The 21,536-nt window shown below is 44.9% G+C and overlaps 1 protein-coding gene across 3 annotated transcripts in view; it reads right to left on the bottom strand.

Annotated features, from left to right (window-relative positions):
• Positions 1-21,536, bottom strand: part of CLVS1 (clavesin 1) — a 107,889-nt gene that overhangs the window by 2,961 nt on the left and 83,392 nt on the right. For 2 of the 3 annotated variants that reach the window (XM_069779417.1, XM_069779416.1), the window contains 2 exons: positions 15,386-15,496; positions 14,007-14,242 (listed from right to left, as the gene is read on the bottom strand). In XM_069779417.1, coding sequence (XP_069635518.1) covers positions 14,007-14,242; positions 15,386-15,496 — 347 coding nt within the window. Of the gene's footprint in view, positions 1-67; positions 9,160-14,006; positions 14,243-15,385; positions 15,497-21,536 lie in introns of those variants that run through there. The other variant, XM_069779418.1, reaches the window with a different exon arrangement.

Genomic DNA, 21,536 nt, shown 5'->3' with positions numbered 1-21,536 from the left:
CCAGTTTCTCCCCTTTACTGGTACTCAGATGCATGCCAGGTTGGGAGCAACATAGTCCCAAACTCTGTACCTCTTCACACTGATCCAAAATAGCTGGAGCATCGAGTAAATGCATTGCAGCCCATCTGAACTCCAAATTCAAGATGTCAAATAATTCAAATGCTATGCCCAGCCCTTCTGAATAACATGAAGAGGGATACAACTGAGGTTTTAGTATCTGCCAAGCTCTGCAGTAACAATTTCTTTTCCTTTTCTGCTAGAAGCTGCTTAGCCCCCTATCCTAAAATAAGCAGCTCAGACATCTATCTGAAGGGCACAGTAATGATTTGAACAATCATCACTATTTTCTAAGACACCACAATGAAAGACTTGCTGTTGTGTTTGGATTTCCATTTTCCAAATGCATCAGTTTGTTTGCTGAAAAATGTTTCCAGTTTTGTTTTTAACTTCAATTTTAAGTAGGAAAAAAAGAAAATTACTCAATTCTCAACAAGATCCTAAAATACCTTTTCCGTATTCTTCATTTATGGTAAATATTAAAAATGCTCAGAAAAGCATTTTGGCAATATATATCAATGCAGCTCACAATCTAATATAGTAACTCAGCATGGGAGATACATTTTACTGGCCTAGAACATCCTGGAATATGTATTCTATTGCTATACTTTATTTAAAGACAGAGAAAAGATGATTTACAATAGGCCACTTTTGCAGAAAGCATTTTCAACTGACCAGTAACTACATTTTGCGGCTGTAGAAATTAATGTAGGACAAATACTATTTGAAAGAATGCACCCTATATGTTGTTTTCATCTTGCTTTTGTGCATCTAACACACTTAGTTCAAGGAAAGCAGTCATATTCTAGGTATGTGCAAGTTTACACAATATTTAGGGGGGGTTATATGCTGACTCTAGTATTGAACCTAGGACTAAGGCCAGTTTCTGTTTTAAAAGTACTGCTACCTGCATTAACATTTTCTTCAGAGGACTTTATAATCACATTTCACATTTTTAAGTAGAATCTGATCATGGTTCTTGAAAGGTGTTTGGGTATCAACTCCACCTTAATCTCCTATTGAAAAATAAATTGCAGTCAGGCACCAAAGTACCTTTGCCCCGACTAGTCTTTGTAATTTGCAACCATCTTTGCATTAAAAACACCAAAACACTTTCTTGCACAACAGTTTAAGCCATTTTGATGTAAAATGGTAAATGAGCAGTACAGAACTTGCCTTCTTTGGCAAGCTCAGTCTAAGCTTTGGCCCTGTAAATGCTGTGGATGCTGTTCTGTCAGTACCCTATGGCAAGCAGAAGTTCATGGCACCAGACAAAAGCATGTTTATTTTGCTGCCTTTCCATATCAATGTGTACAAATACCTAATGGGGTGGAGCAGAAAACATGAAGCCAGACTCTTCTCAGCAATACCCAGTGACAGGAGAAGAGGCAACGTGCACAAATTGAAATACAGGAAATTCTGTTTTAACATAAGAAGAAATGTTTTTACTGAGGGAGTGCACAAATACTGGAACAAGTTGCCCAGAGAGATTGTGGAGTCTTCATGCTTAGAGATATTCAAACTCCATCTGGACATAGTCCTAGGCAACCTGCTCTAGCTGACCCTGCTCTAAGCAGGGGCTTGGGTAGAAGATCTCCAGAGGTCCTCAACTTTTTTGTGATTCTGTGCCCACAGAAATACCAGCTTCTCTGAACCATCCCAATTCATGTTTCTCTATCCTGACAGGACAATGATTTCCTTTCAAAGCTCATTATGCCTTTGGGATGTCAACTTCGACAACGTGGGTGACGTTCAGCTCTTAAATGTAGATACCTACTGCCATTTAGGCACCTTAAAGTATCCAAGACAACCTTCCATGGCTAACTGTTGTGACCCAGGATTTATAGAAGACTTATAGAGGACCCATGTCTTTCTGGAGTAACGGATGGAGGCCAAGAGGACATCAAAGTGCCTAAAATCATACAAGATGCCTAAACTTAGGCAGCAGAGCCTCACCTGTGCTGCTGTTTCTGCAGGATGAATGCAACTAGTTTGTAATGTCCAAGTCATTTTGACCTGGGCCAGGTGTGAACTAATCATCTAAGCAGGAAATAGTAATTGTATTGGCCTTCTCCTCATATCACTACATTTTAGTCACTTGTGTTGTGATTCATCTCACCATCAGACATCTATGGCCACTCTGTGCTATAAATGGCAGAAATAGACATTCTCAGGGTGCAATTCATCTGACCCGTTCTAAACATATGGTCACAGCATATGATTCGTAGGTTACCTATGTTCAGGTCCCTGTTCCGATGAGTTCTCATCTGTTAACACCAGGGGGAACAGGTTCCATGATTTGCGAGGCAACATTTCCTACATAACATACCAACAACTGCCTCACACTATATTAGCTTTAATACTCACCTGAAATGTGGTATGTTCTGTGTGTGCTGCAACTTTGGAATTATAAATGAGTTTATTTGAATTCAAAGCCTTCTGGGTTTCCTCCTTTCTCAGCTAAAAATTCCCAGTAACCAGTTTGGAAGATGCTTGGGTGTGGAGGATCTGGTCGAGTTAAATACTAACACAGGTAGGCAATTGTTTGTATCACACAGATAGGGTCACTGTGTAAGGCCCTGAGCTGGCAGACTCTGTACCTGTCTTGCTTTAACATGATACATGTGGGAGACTTAGCTCCTGTAAAGTACAATGTGATCACCATAGGCTGGGAGCTAAGTCTGAAGTAATTAACAGACAAGTCAATGCCCATAGACTTTCCTAGCATAGCTTCCAAGGCTAGGTAACTTTGCTTAGGAGAGCAAAATGAAAATGGAAAGAGAAATTAATTCTCAGTCTCACTTCTGAAGCCTAAGTACCATTTGAGTATGCTCCATTTAAAGTGTCAATCAAATCCCCATGGCTGTTTTAGTGTTCAGCAAGAATATTTGGAATTCTGGAAAATCAACACTACCCAGCTGTTTCTCCAGCAGGTCAGCCATATATTTCAGATGACAGCACTGCATAGGTATGTACATCAGTATCTGAGAGAGCAGATGGCTTTATGTGTGTGGTCATTTTAATGCAACTATCTCAAATTCAGTCAAAAAACATGTAAGAAGGCCGGATGCAGGCCTTCTAGCTGCACTGTTTTCAGAAGGCTTTTGTCAGAGTACAGCTGAAGTGAATCAGCTCACAGGAATTGATGTCTGCTGGGTATCAGTTTTGTTTCCCATAAAAAATAAAATACCCAAATCCTGCCCTGAGCTAACAGTAACTGCCAGCGTATCATAGCATGCTTGCCTTAAAAGACATCTTTCAGTTCTCTGATCCCTCATTTTATGCTTTTCATCACAGCAATGCTGATGTGCTGCAGCCCACAGGAGCGACGATACACTACATTTGTGCTGGGCTTCCTTTGGGGGGTTTTGTGGAGGAAGGAGGAGGGTGGCGTGTTTTTTTCACCCAAGTGCAGGAGGCTTCAAGCTCTCAGAGTGACACACTGCAGCCAATCAATCAGATCACTTCATGTGTATCTATTCATCTCTCTCTCACCTCCCATCTGCTCATTTTCCTCTAATTCCCTTCCCATTTCACCAGCACCTCAGGGCTGTTCATCTCCCAATTATGCATTCCCTTTACAGAACATAATAAGCATTTTTTTAAAATCACACCCGTGAATTTTTGTATTGACAAGGTCTGAGGGGCATTTCTTTCTCTGCCCTCCTCCCTCCCCATCAGAGCGCAGAGGAGGGTGTAGCACCCCAGAGTGTGCTCTGCAACACACCTCAAGAGTATGGCTTCATCAGGTGGGAAAACGAAGGATTTTTCCCCCGGTATTACAGAAACAATGCAGATGTGAAGGTGTGAAGTAATTGTGGTAAAAGGTACTCCTTTATTATTGAAAGCACTTGAAAATGAAATGCATGGGCAAGGCGTCTTGAAAGACACGTGTGCTCCCGCAGGTGGTGCAGGCAGATGTAGGCAAGCTCTGCTCAGCCGGTGCACAACTCCAGCGCAGAAGCCACGAAGTGTGGCTCTCTGCCCAGGCTAATAAGCCCTCCTGAAATCTCTTGCTAATGCAACTCCGCAGCTTGTGCACTTGCATTGGCTCACAGCTCTGCATTAAGACAGCACAGCCGTGTGCCGCAGAGACCTGCCCGGAGGGGCAGCTTTGACACACCGACCACAGCATTTCAGAGAGATGAAGCAGCATCCGTGTCTAGGGGCACGGCTGAGCTGGTTAAGTGATCCACCCACGTGGTGAGTCAGGGGGCAAAGCAGCACGAAAACTCTGGCTTAACCTTATTGCCAGCCCAGTGCTTAGCCCACAGGACAACGGTGACAAGCTGCTGTGCTTCCCAAACAGGAGCTGGCTTTGTGGCCACCATGGCAGCGGTAACCATCTTTCTCCCTGATGGTTAACACATCCTAGGGAGAGGCCTCTGAGTAGTGCCTTGGCACGTCAAAGCCAGGGGTGACCATAGCCCACATCTGTGCTTAACTGCATGTGGGAAGAAGTCTCTGTGAGTGCATTTACACCGCTAAAGAGGCGACTGCTGCAGAGTGAACCCCAGCATGAGACCCCTCGTCCTCCCTGTGCCCGCCAGCTCTCTCCATGCCCCTCCTTTCCCAACAGCTGGCCCCAGCTGCTTCTCCCCACTGCAAACCCTGGGCACAGCTCACTGCAGGGTCTGCACCAAAGAGCGGTAGGGGTGAGACCGCCCCGCATTTGGCTCTAACCATGGTCCAGCCGGCTGTGCACCCTGTCCTGACCCATCCCTTAGCCCACACCACACCCCCAGGGGATGCAATGCATACCCTTTGGCACTTGCTTGTAAAAACAGTTCTCTGGTGGGCTATGCCACAGCCCTCAGCTTACTGCAGACACTCTGAACTGTGAAAACATACAGAAATGCTGAAGTATTTGGCATAGCACATACAGTCTTATGCCTTAAGGCCATGGAGAGCAAGAGCCAGGTGCTGTGCAGGGCGAATGCAGCCAGACTCTTCTGGCAGAGGCTGTCCCTGAGCAATACAGGCAGGAGTCAGTCTGTGCCACCAACCTTGGAATTAGGGTACACACCTTGGTCTTTTTTTCATCAGTGTAGATGTGCCTGATATCTCCTTCTCCTAAGTGCTTCTGACTTTGTGTGTTAAGATCTTGCCTCGGTCACATCCCAAGTCCAGGATGGGGGAAAGGCATGGGTAGGAGCTTGTCCTCTCCATTTCCTTTCTCTGCTACAGACTGACTCCTCCACATGTGGGTTTTTTGTTTGTTTGTTTTTCACATAGAAAGAATAGGAGCATCTGCTTCAGACAAGAGTTCCTGGAAGACCTTCAATCCCTTGGGGTGCAATATGTTACCTATGAAAATGTAAGCCTAGTAATGGGGCCAAATAAAGACAACACTGCAGCAGCAGTCAACACCAATTTACAGCAGATTTGGCAAAAGCTGCTAAAAAGTTTGCAGAATATGATGTCCAAACAAAAGAAATTCAGGCCAAGTAATGAGGAAAATTTTCTTCTCTCACTTTATGAATATTACATGCACATTCACACACACACATATGCACTTGTCATCACCATTCATGTTTTTCCTGCTCATCCCCAATTTCCTTGCCCAACAAGCATTCTTTCTAGCCCAACATCTTCCAGTCCCCTTGCTCAGATACTCTGGTCCTTTACACCTGCCTCATCTTTCAGTCTGCCTTTTTTGCTCCCGTTCCAGTGACTCCAGTTCCCAATATCTCAACCAGATTGATTTACCACTGAATCATAATATCTTCACTTCTGTGTGGCAATAACAGGGAAGATGGAGCCCCGAGAGCAAAGGGTGTCAGTCTTCCTACTCACCCATCCTACATTAGAAGTTTCCCATCCTTATCAAGAACAGCACTGCAGTGTGAAAGCAACCCTGCAGGTGTGCTATTTAGGCTGGAAAGTCAAGCAGGAAAAGCCAAAATGTAGGCTGTGGGAGCAGCAGTCACTTGGCTGGGTGCGTGGATGTGTTGTGACTCCCGCATTGCACTCCAGCCCCAGGAGTACACACCGTTCTTTCTCGGAGGGCTCTTTCCTCCCTCAGTGCTCAGGGTAGACAGTGTCGAGCTAGTTAGTTGCTATTTATTTTGCTTTCTTCTAGAGGTTCAGCGTGTGGCTCTGTGACACGTTTCCTGCATATTATTCCAAGCCTGCTCTGAAGATAACCTTTGTTAATTCCCTCCTGAGCTTTTCTGTGGAGTTCATCAACACAGTACTTGTGTGCCTCAAATGCTAATTCATTTACTGCCATAGCACAACTGTGAGGGGGGTTTTTATTTCCATTTTCCATGTGGAGAGCTGAAGTGCAGTGAGATTAGGGTCCAAGTACACCTCTAATGTGGTGTGCCCATTTCCCAGTACCAAGGGTCTGATTTTGCAGAGCGCTCAGCATTACATGGCAACTTGTGTGTTCAAAGCACATGTCCCATTGATTTCTGTTGCAGGTGAGCGCTGAGTATTTCTGGAAATTAGACTCCAGAGTCTATAGCTTGGCAGGCTGAAAATAAGCAATGTGCAATCTCACCATCTGTGTGAAGTTTGGTTTAAGAGACTTGCCAGGCCGACACAGGGGCTCTGGGAGAGAGGGAGAGCAGGATCCACTTCTCCAGGTCTACACCCAACAGGCTTAACCAAAGGATGATTCCTGGTCCCCATCAGCCCTCGCCCTAACCATCGCCATTTGCTTGCCCATCAAGTGTGCTTCCTAGCCCAGCTGCTTCCAGTCCTTCACGCCTGCCTCATCTTTCAGTCTGCCTTGTGGCTCCCATCCCAGTGACCCAAGTTCCCACTATCCCAGCTGGGTTCACCTCTAAATCCTCATCTCTCCAATTCTCCCACCAACAGCGGGGAGGATGCAGCCCCGAGAGCATGGGGTGTCAGTCTTCCAAATCCTGGCTCCATGTCTTGCTACAGCCTGGCCTAGTGCAGGGAAAGTTGTTGTGATCACAAGTAAAAGTTGTAATTACAAAAGCCCTCTGCACCCCATGGCCTAGACAGGAGATGCGCATTGTGGGCGTTGAACCATCAACCCGAGCTGAACAAGTTTATTTACTCTGGGAGACCAAGCCAAAGCATGAGGCAATCCTTAGGGTCATTAAATGCTAAAATTAAATATGTTTCTCCAGAGCGTGTGTGAATTGCCTTTTCAAAGGCTTGTAACTCAGCCAGATGTAGGTGGACTTTTCACAGGGCAGCAAAAGACATAAGCAGTATAAAACCATTTGTTTTATTAAGTGTCATGTCTCTAATCTAAACTACTAAATTTTTGGCAAATTTATAGCTAGCTGAAGACATAATTTACAATGCAATATTGTAGGCAGTCTGAACAGCACTGGTTCTGCCATTCCCACCTCCCGCCTGTGTTTGTGCACCCGTGCACTGGTCACTGGTAATTGAGTGCTGTAAACAGATGAAACCCATGCTGTCGATGCCCTCAGAGAGCAACTGATTTCCTGCCTTGTCCCAGGGGACTCCCAGCACCAAGCTACCCCTCCCTCCTGTCCTTGGTTCAGCCGTGGCTTTGTGACTCTGATCTCCTCCTTGGCTTCTCTCCTTCCTAGCTCCTGAGGATATTCTGCACGGTCTCCCCTGCAGCCTCCCTGGGACCTGCTAATGTGCCAGATCCACCGGTTCCTTTCCATTTCTCTCTGATGTATTAGCAGAATTCCGGTTAAAAGCTGTAAAACTGTTCAACAGCTAATAATCTATGTTACTAGGTAATGCATACATTATGTGATGCATCTCTCTGGGACACCTGCTTTACTGTCAAGAGGCGTCTTGTTCGTAACCCGTGTATGGAGGAAGCATTTCTGCAGAAGCATTCAGAAATTCTCCATTGTTTGAAATAATTCATAATAAAATAGTGAACATAAGCCTTGCACCACAGGTCTTACATTTTATAGAGTTATTTTAACTGAAAGCTTACAAGGACTGTTTTCCTTTTCCCCCAACACATGTGGAAATGCACCCCGGGTACAAGCAGAGCAACCCAGGTGCCATCCATGGGCAGTGAGAAGTTTTCACACATTTTCGTACTGATTTTTATTTGCTGGTATTTTACTACTTCTGCAGTAAATTGGTGCTGACTGTGAACCGGCATAAAACATGACCCATAAAAGCAGAAACATATGGTGAAGGAACATTAAGGTCACACCAAGGATAACAACTAGAAAGGTCTGCCTTGCACAACCCAGCTGGGCATACAGAGGAACCAGACTGAATAAATAAAAGCCTTACATATGTCACCCCCAGGAATGGCCCCTTTTGGATCTAAAAACTGTTCCAGTCAGCATTAGTGTATACCAGTTGTGACACCCTTCTTTCTGGGAGCAGGATCCCATTTCTGAGAACCAACAATTAGTCTCAGCAACAAATTCATCTGAAGATCAGTCCTTCTGAAAACACGCACATCAGGAGGCAATAATGGCAAACCCTAATCTGTACTTTAAAATCCTTTCCCTCTAATCTAGGACATAAAAATCCACATGCTCTGACTCAAAAACGTGGGGCAACACATTCCAACAGGTTTTTTTGCTGCATTTTCAAAATGCCTAATATGGGAGCTTTTGATGAACCACTAGGCAGGTCATTGCATCTTTAGGTGCTCAAGTTTCTACTTCACAGCAGGAAAAGTTAATGCTGTCTTGATGCATGAATCATACATTTTCACAATTAGCATGTTTGGCTCTAATTTAAAAGTTTTACTTTAAAGTTTTATCCGAACTCTGAATTTCCTGAGTCTCTAATGAGCTTGACTTGGTGATGGTAGTGTTCTTGCAATCCCTGTTATCCTAAGAATAATTTTTAACACCAAATTTGATTAAAGTTATCCTTAATTAAACTTTGACTGAATAAATTTGATTAAACAGCACAGGTTGTTTGGCCAGAATATATATGTAGCTGTCAGGTAAAATTTCCTTTCTCTGCAGGGCAATTTTAAATTGGTTTTAGACCTGTTTGCACTAGCAGCAGGTTAAAAGCAAGGGCTCTTTTGATGCCTGGGAGGGCAGAGAAGGAACATTCAGCTCCCAGACTCTGCTTGGAACAAGCGAAGGCAGAGAACAGCCTTTGTCACTTGGACTGAAGATCGAGTTCAGACATCAAGAAGTGACCCAGATGAGGCTGCAGAAAAACAGATCTCGTAAAGAAAAGCAAGTCACAGGGAGGCAACGTGCTACTGCAGGTTACTTGCTGCTGCTGGACCCCCATGTAAGAGCAGGGTGACGCTGGGGAAAGGGAAACTCTTCAAAGAACCGAGCTCCTTCACATCATCCCCAGTCACTGAATCCTTCCCTCCAGCTGGCGATGCTTGCTCACTGTTGTTAGGTACCCAAATAGCTACAGGCATGCTTCTCCCACTGTGGCTGGCCGAAAGACACAGTGATATGTTGAGAGCAGTCTCTGACTCTTTAACTGCTAGGCTTAACCATCCACCATAACTATTCATTACGCTGCACACCCGGATAAAACCTCCAGCTGTTCCCAAAAACAACAGCTCATCAGCAAAAGCCAGCATGAGTGCCTCAGGCAAATGCTTTGCTTTTGTGTTAGCTCCCTGTTGACTAAAGCAACCCAAGGCTCCTTTCTGACCATCAGGGCTCACAGAAGGTTTTACCACAGCTGAAAAGGAGGTGATGTTCTTTCCTGTGCTCTGAATTTTCACACTGTTCACATTGCTCTCAAATCCCATAGCTCGTAAGTGACAGGCTCCCTGTGTGGATGCAGACCATTCAGAAGAGGTGGCCCAAGACAGGGGAAGTGTCTGTTAGCATTGCTGCTCCCAGGATTATCAAATGGATGCGGCCGAGCTCTCCGATTGAACTGACTTTGCTATTACTGTATTAATGCTGGTTTGCATGTTTATTACCTTGCCCATTTCAAACTTCACTGAGCTGAAGCTTAATAAACAGATATATTCTGAATGGATTTTTGTTATTGTTGCTTTTTTTTTTCCCCTTCCCTGGCCATTAAGACTCGTTATGTGGAGCCATCAGCTGTTTTGCTTTGTTTCCCATCTGTTCATACAGTACTTGGGTTCTGAGATTTTTTCCCAGGGTGTGATATAATACTGCAGATGGGAGTATAATTTCCACTGTTTTGATTTTGCCCCAGTGGGGCTTCGTGTGGCTGCTGGTGGAAAAATGACAATTGCAATGGTTTTGATTAAAGATTTTCCATGTTATAGAAACTTGTCAAATCTCAAGATTTTCAAGATCATGTTGCTAACTAGAGTCAGTGGCAGGTTTTTTTAAGGGGATTTTCAATCCTTTCCCTGTCTACGATGCCTCCATTCCCTAAAGTAAAGAAAGACTCTTTTTTGAGAATAAATTCTGTGCAATTTCAAGTTACTGGGAAAAACCACCCCTGCCTGTGGTTGGGGAGAAGATAATGTTCTGGTCCCATTGCTGTTAAGCGGAGCAAAAATTGGAACCTAATGAGACTGTGAAGGACAAGTCTAGTCTCCTGTGACCACTGGTAGCCCCCTCATATCAGACCTTTCACTCGTGTATCAGTTAGGTTGTCATATTGACAAGCTGTTTCAGTAACTCACTCTTCTGATGACTAGCAAACCTACTCCTCTAATTTGCAAACAAGGTATACTTTGGTCAGCTTATACCCATTTGATCTCATGACTAAGTTGTCCTTTTTCTCAAATACCTGTTCTCTCTCCCCAGTTTTTATTCCCTCCTGGATTTGTAGAGAATAGTCATACCCATTTCAACCTTTGCTCTGAGAGGCTGAACAAACCACTATCTTCTATAGCTTCTTGCTGGAAAATATGCTCTCCACTCTCCTTATCCTTCCCACAATTCTCAGGTGAACTTGTTTCAATTTATACACCCTGGTGATGGAAGCCAAAGCACTGCTGTCAGTCCTGAAACCAACATAAGGGCACGTACCTGCTCCAGCTTCACTCCCTCCCACTAGTGCTTGGTGCTGCATTTTCTCCTGGTCTGCATTTTGAGACTTACTTTAATTTTCAGGTGATGACTTCAGTTTGGTCTCGAGCACATCTTGAAAGTGCCCTCTTTCTCCCCCTCTGCATTCATTTTTCTAACATAGATTAAGTGGCTACAAAAGTATGTTGGTCAGTTGTTCTCTAATTCCATTTCCTGGCATTTTTCTTTCAGATCTATAATGATTCCTATCTTGATTTCTCATCATCTCTGCTACTAAAATTGCTAGACACTATATTTGGAGTAGGTTGTGCCCAGGGTGAGCTTCTCTCTAGGTGTAGGATGGCGGTACTTCATTTCACAGTGACATTTCTCTGTGGGCACAGTGCAAGACTCCAAGCTCTTCTAGCAGCATTGAGCTCCAAGATTAAGAAAGCCTTAACACAGCACTGGCCCAGTGGCAGCTCTAGCGAGGACGTGCTTGTATGGCTTTACAGCAAGTGGCCGCAGAGCCAGGAGGGGCAATCTGCAACCCTGCAACTTGTCACGCAGCAGGATGGTGCTCCGGGGAGCAGGGGGAACAACCACTGTCCCCCCAGCCTCCAGGGTAAATCCACCTCTCATAAGCACTGACCTCCCCTGCAGCTAATTGCTGGGCAGGTGAACCTGCAGTGGTATCTGGGAAGTCAGAGGAGAAGATCCATAGTTGTTCAGCAAGGCTTTTCATCCTTAAATTACAGAAACCTAAGAAGGCTCAGTCTTCATGTATTTACCCCTTTCAGAGGAACGTTAGTGCTAAAGAAAAGGTCAGCCACCTTTTTTTTTGTTAAACCCAACTTTTCAGCATAGAAACGCTTACAAAATTGCCATGTTTACTCTAGAGTTTAAAGATTTGTGCTCTGTGAGTGGAGTAGGAGAGGAGAGATTTTTAATGAAACTGCAAAATTGCTTTACTAAGGGAAACAATGATAGGGCAATTGTGAGTGAATTGCATTTAAGATGAAGACTAATGCTAGGAGATCACCTATGCCTAGTGTAAACCTCCCTGGAGTATCCAGGAATCTCAGCCATGGCCTGAGACTTTCGTTGTGTTAGAGATGAATGAACCTAAAGAGGCAAGGAGGGGGAATATATGAAGACAGATAATGCTGGTAGAAGTCTGTAGACCTTTTAATAGGCCTCAGATATAAATCTGGTCTAATAAATCTAATAAAGCACACAATTATGCTTCCTAAGCATAGGCTTTTACCTCAAGTTAGGCCGAAACCTCATTTCAGGGGAAGAAGAATCAAAGCAAGCACTCATAGGAGAAAATCTGTTGAAGCAGTGAACTTTTCACCTCTAACACTTAGTAATGACCATGGAGTACAAGATCAGATGGTTCACTTAACTGCCGAGTAACAAAATTAGGCTAAAAGTTGGATCTAGACTGCCCAGAGGCAACATGACAAATTAGATTCATCCACTCACCATATTTGTATTAATGCACTTTTGTATTAGTGAACAGATTATAAAAGAAGGCTTTGCCTCGAGGCAGGGTTTTCTGGCACGGAACTCATTTTCAAGCTGAGGTTCTCCCCTGAGGGCACGATAAGACCCTCCCTTCTTTGCAGCAGAGGATCTGATCCTCAGCAAACATTTACCTGTGAACAGCTCTTAACACTTTGGAGGTTTAAAAACTGCAGATTTCTTTCTGTAAAGCTACATAAATTGTACCCTCTTGGAATATGTTTTAATAATAATGGAATATTTAGTTAGCATCTTTCTAAAATAATTTGGTGTGTTCCATTGCTAATATTATAAAAAAAAATAATTAAAATCAGCTTTCTGGGACTGGCTCTGTAAACTCATCCTGGCTCCCAGTCTTGGCTGGCGCTCAGTAGTGAGAACTGCTGACTACGCAGACGGCCACCCCTCTTGACGCGGTGGCTGCAACCCTGCAAAGGGTCATAGCCCTGCGGTCTTGTGACCCTGTGAGTTTGGGACTCACAGCACTTAACGTCACTTATAAGTGTGAGTGTTTTCAGCACGAGGCCTCACTTTGCAGCTGCAGCAGCGTGGCATCCCTCTGATCTGGGAGGGAGCCGTGAATCAAGAATGCATTTCTTTTTCCTCTGAAGATGAAAGACTTAAAATTAATTGCATGACATTATGGCTTGTCTGTGTTGTCAGCTTTGATTTTGCTGTGACAAAATGATGGCCGCTCCCTGTCACACTGAGTGATGCCGTGTCTGTGAGCACCGCACTCATCAAGTGGCAGCAGCGAGTGAAAGCATCACTGCGATCCGCATGGAAAGCAGTTTTGCGGAGCGGGGTGCGGAGGGTGAGGCGGCGAGTGCCGGTGTTACACTCCTGCAGGGGAGCCAACCCGGCCATCGCTCCCTGCAGCTGGTGTGGGCTCCGCCGCACCACCCACAAACCAGTGCCAGGTATCCAACCCTCCAGCCCCCATCCCCGCAACCAGTGCAAATTACTGAGGGTGATACTCTCGAGAGGTGCAATCTTAAGCGTGCAGAGTTGAATGAGCAACCACTAGATCTAAAATCAGAGATCTTAAAAGAGCAGCTCTGCTGCCTTAGCAGGGCTGGGGGGAGAAAGCGGGAGCAGAAGGAGCGGGAGGAGACTAACCCATTTTCCCTTTAGAGGGCAGTGGTGTTCATCGTACAAAAGCCGCATTTCCAGGGAGGTTAAAACCCTTGTCGTTAACAACGGGGGTCAGCAGCAGCAAAGCAGCAGCAAATAATAGGGACCGGCACTGAAGTGGTGCTGCTGGCCGCACTACGCTGTAAAGAAGAGCATCTCACTCTGATACACTTTTTGTAATGCTCTGTGCAGGGGCTCATTAATTTCCCCTCGTTTTTGTGCACAGTAATCAGACAAGTAATTACGGTTCCGCAGAGAGGCTTCCTTTCTGCCACCATGCCATGAACACAGTCCAGGGTGAAGTGCTTCTTACCGTCAACATTTGCCAAATTACAGCCTCTCTCCAAGCCAGATGAGCCCTTCCTGCTAGATTTATGTCAAACCTGTTCAGAGGGCCAAATAAGAGATGATTTCAAAGGCAGTACTGACCTTTTCATGGGTTTGGGTGAGGCCTCCCGCTCCAAGTTGGAGGACGCATGCTTCACATGCATGGCGTTGTAGGAGGTGTGGGTGTACTCGTTCTCATCGCTGTAGTCGGGACCGAGTAACGTTCGAGCCCACGTCCCCATGTCGTACGGAGGAAGAGTCCCCCCAAATTCAGAGGGCAGGCATTCAGGGTGTATTAGCTGGTGAAGGCTGTTCAGGTTGTTACCATGAAGAAAGATCTTTAACAAAGAAGAAAAAAGTTCGAGGTCATCATCGATTCCTTACTTCATTAAGTACAATAATAACAGCACTAATCAGGTGTGGAGCATCATTAGTTGATGCTGCAGTGTCAGGTGGGAATTTCTGAAGTGCTCGGAGCTGGCTCAGGCAGGCAGGAGGAGGGGGGAATTAGCTTTGGGGAGTGCAGCTGATGAATTTGGCTGGCACTATAAACACTTCTGAAAACCCCAATTTTCTTGCTTTCAGCACATAACACTTCCACTTTCTTAAGTACCAGATCAGGGAAAGTGGAAGTCAGGAATAATGACTGATTGTTGCTACTGTAAGAGGATAGAGGCTTGTACAAAGAGCAGTGAGAAGAAAAGGGAGAAAGTGGAGCTTACTGAAAGAAGATGAGAAGAGCAGGTCCTCAGCGTCCAAGAGGGCAACCCAGCCCTGTGCCCCAGGACTGACATTTCCCGGGGGTGTACCACACTGGGTCACCACTTCGCGCTGCTTCAGCAACATTTGTCTCTCTAATCCCTCTTTGCTTTCAGGCTGGTACTACCCTTGTCTTGCCTGGTCAGACACATCGCAGGGTGGGCTCTGGGGCCTCCTGAGGGATGATCCAGTGGTTGTTTGATAGACTGCAGCCAACAAATGACTAAGATGACTGCAGGACCACAGTTCACATGGGTTTCAGTGGGGAAGACCTACCTCTTCTGCCGTGTGAGCAAACAGCCTTCAGGCATGGGCATTTTTTGTGGAAACAAGTGAGTTACCACCATGTGAAAACAGTCAACTTGCTGAAGGAATGAAATAGGAAATTTTACTCCCACAAAAAGAGTTGAGCTGAAGTTTCCCTCACTGCAGGTGACCTCAGCCAGGCCTGATAATCCCTCCACATACATTGCCAATTCTCTCTATGCCTGAGCATGTCCCATTAAAATGTATCTACACTTTGTTAGCGATAACAGCTTTCTGGTCCCTGGCTGAGTTATTGATTCAATCCAGACCATTGCAAACTCTAAGTTTTAATAACAGCAGCAATTCTCTGAGGCCGTATGAAAAATGCAGAGAGCAAAAGAAGGAAGAAAAGAAAGCAGGCAGCTCAGCGACTCCAGCTCTGCAGCTTCCTATCCCCCCCAGCCCCATCTAATTACCCTTTTCCTTGTCTTGTCTTTGAGGAACGGTTTGATTAGCGTGTACAGGGCATGGATGTACCAGGGCTGGTTGACAAAATGGACTCCTCCAAAACGGGCAGGAAAGCTGTCCTACAGAAAGAAAGGAAAGGAGGGCAGTTAATAGATGCAGTGCTTTAGTCCGGCAGTCAATAGGATGAAAGTCAGAGGAAGAAGTCTGCCGTTTTCCATCTGCAAACGAGCACTGGGCTTGCGGGGAGGGGGCAGGAGGGAGATGGAAAAAGAAAGGTGCCTGGAAACGTTTGCATCTGTTTCCTCTGTTAGCAGACGCAGTCCCTTCTCCCCTCCACGCACTAATGCATCAATTGCTGATGATTTAAAGTAGGCTCTCCAGCCACTTTGCCTGAACCTTTTTTAACTCCATCAGGGCATCTGACTTGGCTGGGATGGGAGGTGAGAGGGGGTTGATGAGCACCGCTCTCTTGAGGGGAAGCTTTCTAATTTCTCATTGTACAGAGTAAGACAAGCCCCTGGTTCCCACGCACATTGCTGCACACAGCTCACCTTTTCACCCTTCGGCCTCCCTGCCTCCCCCCTGCTAAAATCATCATTACAATGGCTGACCTTTCGGGGTGAGCAAGCAGCATATTATGGGAAGGAGGATGGGTGGGAAATGCTGATAAGTGAGGGTGTAGGGAGAGCGCACCATGACGGCACCATGGAAACTGCCGGAGCCCAGCGCTCGCTGCCAGGCTGTGCACAAACACCCTCGGCATTAGCATGCAGGTAGCGTCCCGCCGGGGAGGTGTTTGCAATAGCGTCCTACTCCGCTCAGCCAGCGTGGCACGCTTAATAAAAGAGGAGGTTGCTGGCGTGTCTTTAAAGGTTATTGTATATTGTGATGGGTATTTTGCACCTACGCTCTCATCTAACAAATGTCAGTCAGTCAGGAAAGAGCCTAGGATTTTTTCGCATTGCATAAATAGTGGGACGACCGCTGCTCCTGTGGGCAAATATGCTTCCAGCAAGAGGGGAGGTGCCTGTCTCTCCCCTGTGGAGGGAGATTCTGATGAAGCCATCCTCATCCTGCATGTGCTCCGAACTGCTACAGCTCAGCATGTACAGACAGAGCATAATCAGGTCTCTTCCTTCAGGGCTTTGGCTTTGGGACTCAGGCAAGTTCATTCCCCCCACAATTAGCACAGGCTGTCCTGGGGCTTTCTCTCACCTTCCTCCAGAGCATCAGAGATTGAGCACAGCTGGTGAGGATACGGGGTGGATTTGTGAGATGATATGGAAAATCCCCTTATACACCTGCTCGGTATAGCTTCTGTGCTGCTTCAAGGTCAATTTTTTCCCCAGATTTAGCACTGTGTAGGCGTCCCACCACCCAGGGCAGATTGGCAGGACTCTCTATGCTCTTTAGCACTGGCCATGGATTGCCCCAGCAGTCATCTTAAACCATACTCTGGTAATGTTTGTGAGTGGCCACAGGCATTAAGTGACACTTTTTTCTTTTGCTATACAGTGGTATAAGCCACTTACACCTCAGACACGTCAGTTGACCTGAAATCATTACAAGTCTCACTATTGGATGCTCTGTGCAAGACTAGTGGGTGGTCAGGTCATCATGCAGGAGGCCGAGCAGTGTAACATAACAGGTGATCCCATTTTAAATCCCAGTCAACTATAAGCTGAGCTTTTAAAGGATGGCACATGCTCTGTTGATGTGTTCATTCACGATAAAGACAACTGCATTTCCATTGTTGCTGGAATATTCATTAGAGTTTAGGGAAGCAGCTCTGACTGATATAAACTACTGCAGTGCTGTGCGTTGCAGTGACTTCAACTGGGCTGTGCTGAGAAACAGCTGCAGAGTCTGAGCCCACCTAGATAAAGCATTGACCAACATAAGTGTGAAGCCCAAAGTGTTTTTCTACCCTGTGATAATCTAAAATTGGGTTTTAGAGCAGACCAGAGGCAAAAATGCCCATCTCATGCAAAATTCACATATTTGGTTGCTTTCCTCCCACATGGGAATGAAAATTTGAGGATTTGAAACCTTTCACAGAATATTCTAAAAAAAACCAAAAACAAACCAACAAAAAAACAACTACTAAGAAATATTGAAATGTTCCATATTTGCTTTTTTTTTTTTTTTAAATTCTGTATTTGTCAAGCTGGCTGCCATCCCACAAGCTGTATCTCTAAGGGAGGAGTTCTGGACTCCTTTGCTCTTTGGGGCTGAGCTGCCACAGCTGTCCCAGGTTGTACCATAGGAGCATAGGTCAATGTAGAAGACACAGTCAGTCTGAAGGAAAGGATAGTAAAGAAATGAGAGATGAGAAGCAGGGGAATAACTTTAAGACACAGAGATTTATACTGACCCGAAAAAGAAAAATTGGTTTGCCTTCTCACTGGAAAGCACAGATTATATTAATCACAACCTTCAGTGAGAAATGTCAGTCAGACTTCATTTCCGAGGGGGAACGTGGTTTTTTTAGAACATGTTGTCCAGCCTTAATGATACCACATTACCCAGAATGGTCTGAATGCTGAGAATTATAGGAACCAGCCAGAGGTTTAAACTGGCAGACTGCCTCTGGAAAAGGTTGGCTAAGGAAAAAGATGTTATTTCCTATATAGAAAATGAATTTTATGTCCACCCAACATAGATTGTTGAGTCCATAAGCTAGATTCTGTCTGGTATGTCAGTAGATTGCTACAGAAAAGCCCCTCATATAACGGTTTTATTTAAAGGCAATTGCTTTCTTTTCATTCTGAAGGTACACCCAAAAATGCACGAAGACCCTTGAAAAGGCAACATGATGGCCAGGAAAAAAACAACCACCAAAGGACATTTTTTTGTGTGTAACTTTCTGCTCATTTTTGTTCTTTGCCCTATTAAGCACATTAAGCTCAATTTGACCTTCATCCCTCAGTCCACCTGCATTTGTAAGGCTGTCAATTAGAACAAGGACAAGGACAAAATTTTTTTTTTAAACCAAAGAAATTTGATATGGGAATCATCCAGATACTGTTTGGAACCGCAACATACCAATTTTGCAAAAGTCCCTAATTAGAGCAGAGCTGTCTTGGAAAGAAAAGCTCCCGTCTGGAGGTCTGCCTTGCACAGTTCCAGGAAGATGTATGAGACATTTCCCACACCCCACTTAGTGTCTCTGCTGCTTTCCCTGGGGCAAGGTGAAAGTAGCTGAAATTGATTTTCTGCTGGAGAGCTTTTGCTTTTAGGAATTCTCCTTTGATTTCTCATGTCTTGTGATTCCTTGGGAAGGTGTATTTTATAATGAGGTACATTTTTTGGAGCCTACTGTGAAAAGGACCCTGGGACCATAAGGCCTTTTCTTAACCTGATTCTTTGTTAAAAATACCTAATCCTGAGGATATATTTACATTTTATTCCAACGGCATAAATAAAATATAGTACGCAAGAATTGGTCTAATTATTTGTGGGCACTACTGTCATTTTATCTGAAAACCAGGCTGGGTGTATTAGCATGTCGCTCAGAGCTGAAATTGCAGCGTGAATAAATACATCCAACCCAGTGCTAATCTAGCTAACTTGCTACTCAGCAATAGCAGGGAAGAAGCAGTGAAAGGACTCCAGATACCTGCCTGGGCAGCTAGCTCACTCCAGAGTCAGACTAGGTCTTCTTCGTCGGGACCTGAAGTGAACTAAAACAGGGAATGTATCTAACCAAACTGCAGTGGCCCCTTCCCAAAGCAGTGTAGGCAAACCTAGAGAGAGAAAATTGTCCAAATGCAGGTTTTTAGTTGTTCCTGTCGGTTGAATGAAACTGGTGCCTGATTTGTCTTTTTTTTACTTTATATATTTGTTTCTCTACTGTTTTCAGTTATTCCCCTCTGCATCATCCCCAAAGAAGAGAAAGAAATGAACACTTGAGTGCCACAGTGGAGCTGCCACAGACACCCCCAAATCCATGCAGGCCTCAATACCTCTTTTGTTTCAGATTGGATAAGTGTCTCCAAGCTTGCAGATCAGAGGAAAATGTTATGGAGATCATTGTTTCCCTTCTCTGCCCAGACCTCCTATGCAGGGAAATTTCTGAACTGAAATTAGTGTGGGACTGAAAACCCTTGGTACACAATGTTCCACTAAATAGCTTGGGAGCAACAGCTACGAGGTGAATGAGAGAGATTTTTTCATTATTTCTGCCTGTTCTTGCTTTCACGACATCTATTTCTTTTGGCATGAACATGCATCAGAAACCTTTTATTATGTTGTTGTTCTGAACTGCCTGAAAGCTAAAAAACAAGATGATCTTCCAGCATCTCCTCACATCAAAGTATGGCAGAAAAGCAGAACAATCTTTGCAATACCAAAATTAGGAATAAATCCAACCTGATGCGCCGGGTCAATCTTTTCGAACTGCATGAATTGGCTTCATAAACCAATGTCCTGAGCTCAAAAATCAAATTATAGCATATTTCTAGGTCACAGGCCATCTGAATTTTGTGACACAAACATTTTTAAAATGCTTTCATAACTTCTACCATTTGCAATCAGAAAAGCAAACACACATCTTGCCATCCAAATGCACTTTAATCTCAACCATGCTTGCCAGTTGACTGCAAATCAAAATATAATCCCCTTTCAAAGAAAATAATTTCCCTTAGATTCAGGAAGATTTCAATCATAAACAAAACTGTTTAAACCAAAAGGTCATTTAAACTGAGGATAAACCCAGCATCTTCATGCCCGTGCACTTACATAATCAGTCCCCGTGGTGGATCAAAGCTCCCACAGACCATATTAATAGTTCAGGAAGCTTTTGTTAATAGTTCAGTGATAGTTTCTCCACGGAGAGTTTCTGTGAATGTATGATTTTAATGGATTGGCACGATAAGGGAAGGAGGCTTTCTGGTCTCCAGCTCTGGATCCAAATTGAGCCTCTGAAACAGTGGCAGTGGTTGAAAGTTGTCCCCGATTTTACGACTTCGTCAGATATCGGGTAGGTTGTGTCCGTCAAAAACACGTTCCTGAACGCATTTTGATGAATGCCATGTAACGCCCTTGGTGCGGACAGAGCAGGCAGGCGGTCGTATAGAGCCTGCTAGGGGGGAAGGTAAAGTGGGTCCCCTCACGGCTACAGCTTCAGCTTCTAATTTTAATGCAGCTCCTAGGAGGTGAATGCTTAGTTCGGGAAATCCCAGGGGCAGGAGGCGGTGGGAGGCAGCAGCGAGGCCGGGGGCTGTGAGGACCCGGGGACGGGGCAGCTCCCGCACCTCTGGGGGCAGTCCCTGGGGCTGCGGGAGCCGGGGCTGCTCCCGCTCGCTCGCCTGCTGCGGTGCCTGCTCTGAGCCCAGGCACGTTTCAAGCCTCCGTCTGCACAACTTGCTCATCTTTCCGTTATCTCTTTTTGCTCCCCTGTGTTTTTGAAGAGATGGGAATGCAAAATTAATGTTGCCGGTGGCAATAATTGCAAACTCGTTTGCTTCTACCTTGGCATGCCCTCAGAGTACACAGGGCTAGGAAATAGATGCAGAGTAGGGGAAAACCATTAAAAAAAAGACATTAGTGCTAGCAATATGGCAGTCCTGATCTGCTAGAACATGACCGTAAAAAGAATTCTTGCAATCGGGAAGAAGTCATTGATTTGGGGTGAGCTGTGACTGTAACTGCTCACACCAAAGCGCTCTCTTTTCTTTGAAGCATACAGTAGCAAAGGACTGGAGGAAAATCACAGGAAAATATGAGTGCTTGGTTTATTTTTACACTGCATACCCGCATATGTAGATGAGTACGCTCTGAAGTACTGCTGTCAGGGAAGTGGAACTGAAAAATGAACATTGGGATGCATTCTCCTAGACATTTTTCATTATGTTTGCTATCTCTCCCGCTACACTTGATAACTTTTAAAAGTCAGTCATTTGCAGTGGGTTTCTCCCAGTCATTATTGCACATTAGTGAGGTCCTACAGAGCATCTGTTCATGGGTGTTGGCAGATGGCACCAATAAATCAGGTTATAGAACACAGATTTCCTCAGTAAACTTTGATTTGTCCTGATAGAATCATGCTGTCATATCATCTGGTCTAACAAAATAACTTGTAACCTTGGGGCAAAAGGGGGATTTCTTCACTACCTTTTTTACAAGAAACCCTTTGCTGAACCAGCTCAGAATAATTTA

This window comes from Haliaeetus albicilla, chromosome 3 (genome assembly GCF_947461875.1).
Source record: "Haliaeetus albicilla chromosome 3, bHalAlb1.1, whole genome shotgun sequence".
In the NCBI taxonomy this organism is placed as follows: Eukaryota; Metazoa; Chordata; class Aves; order Accipitriformes; family Accipitridae; genus Haliaeetus; species Haliaeetus albicilla.
This window is presented reverse-complemented; position numbering and strand designations above follow the sequence as displayed.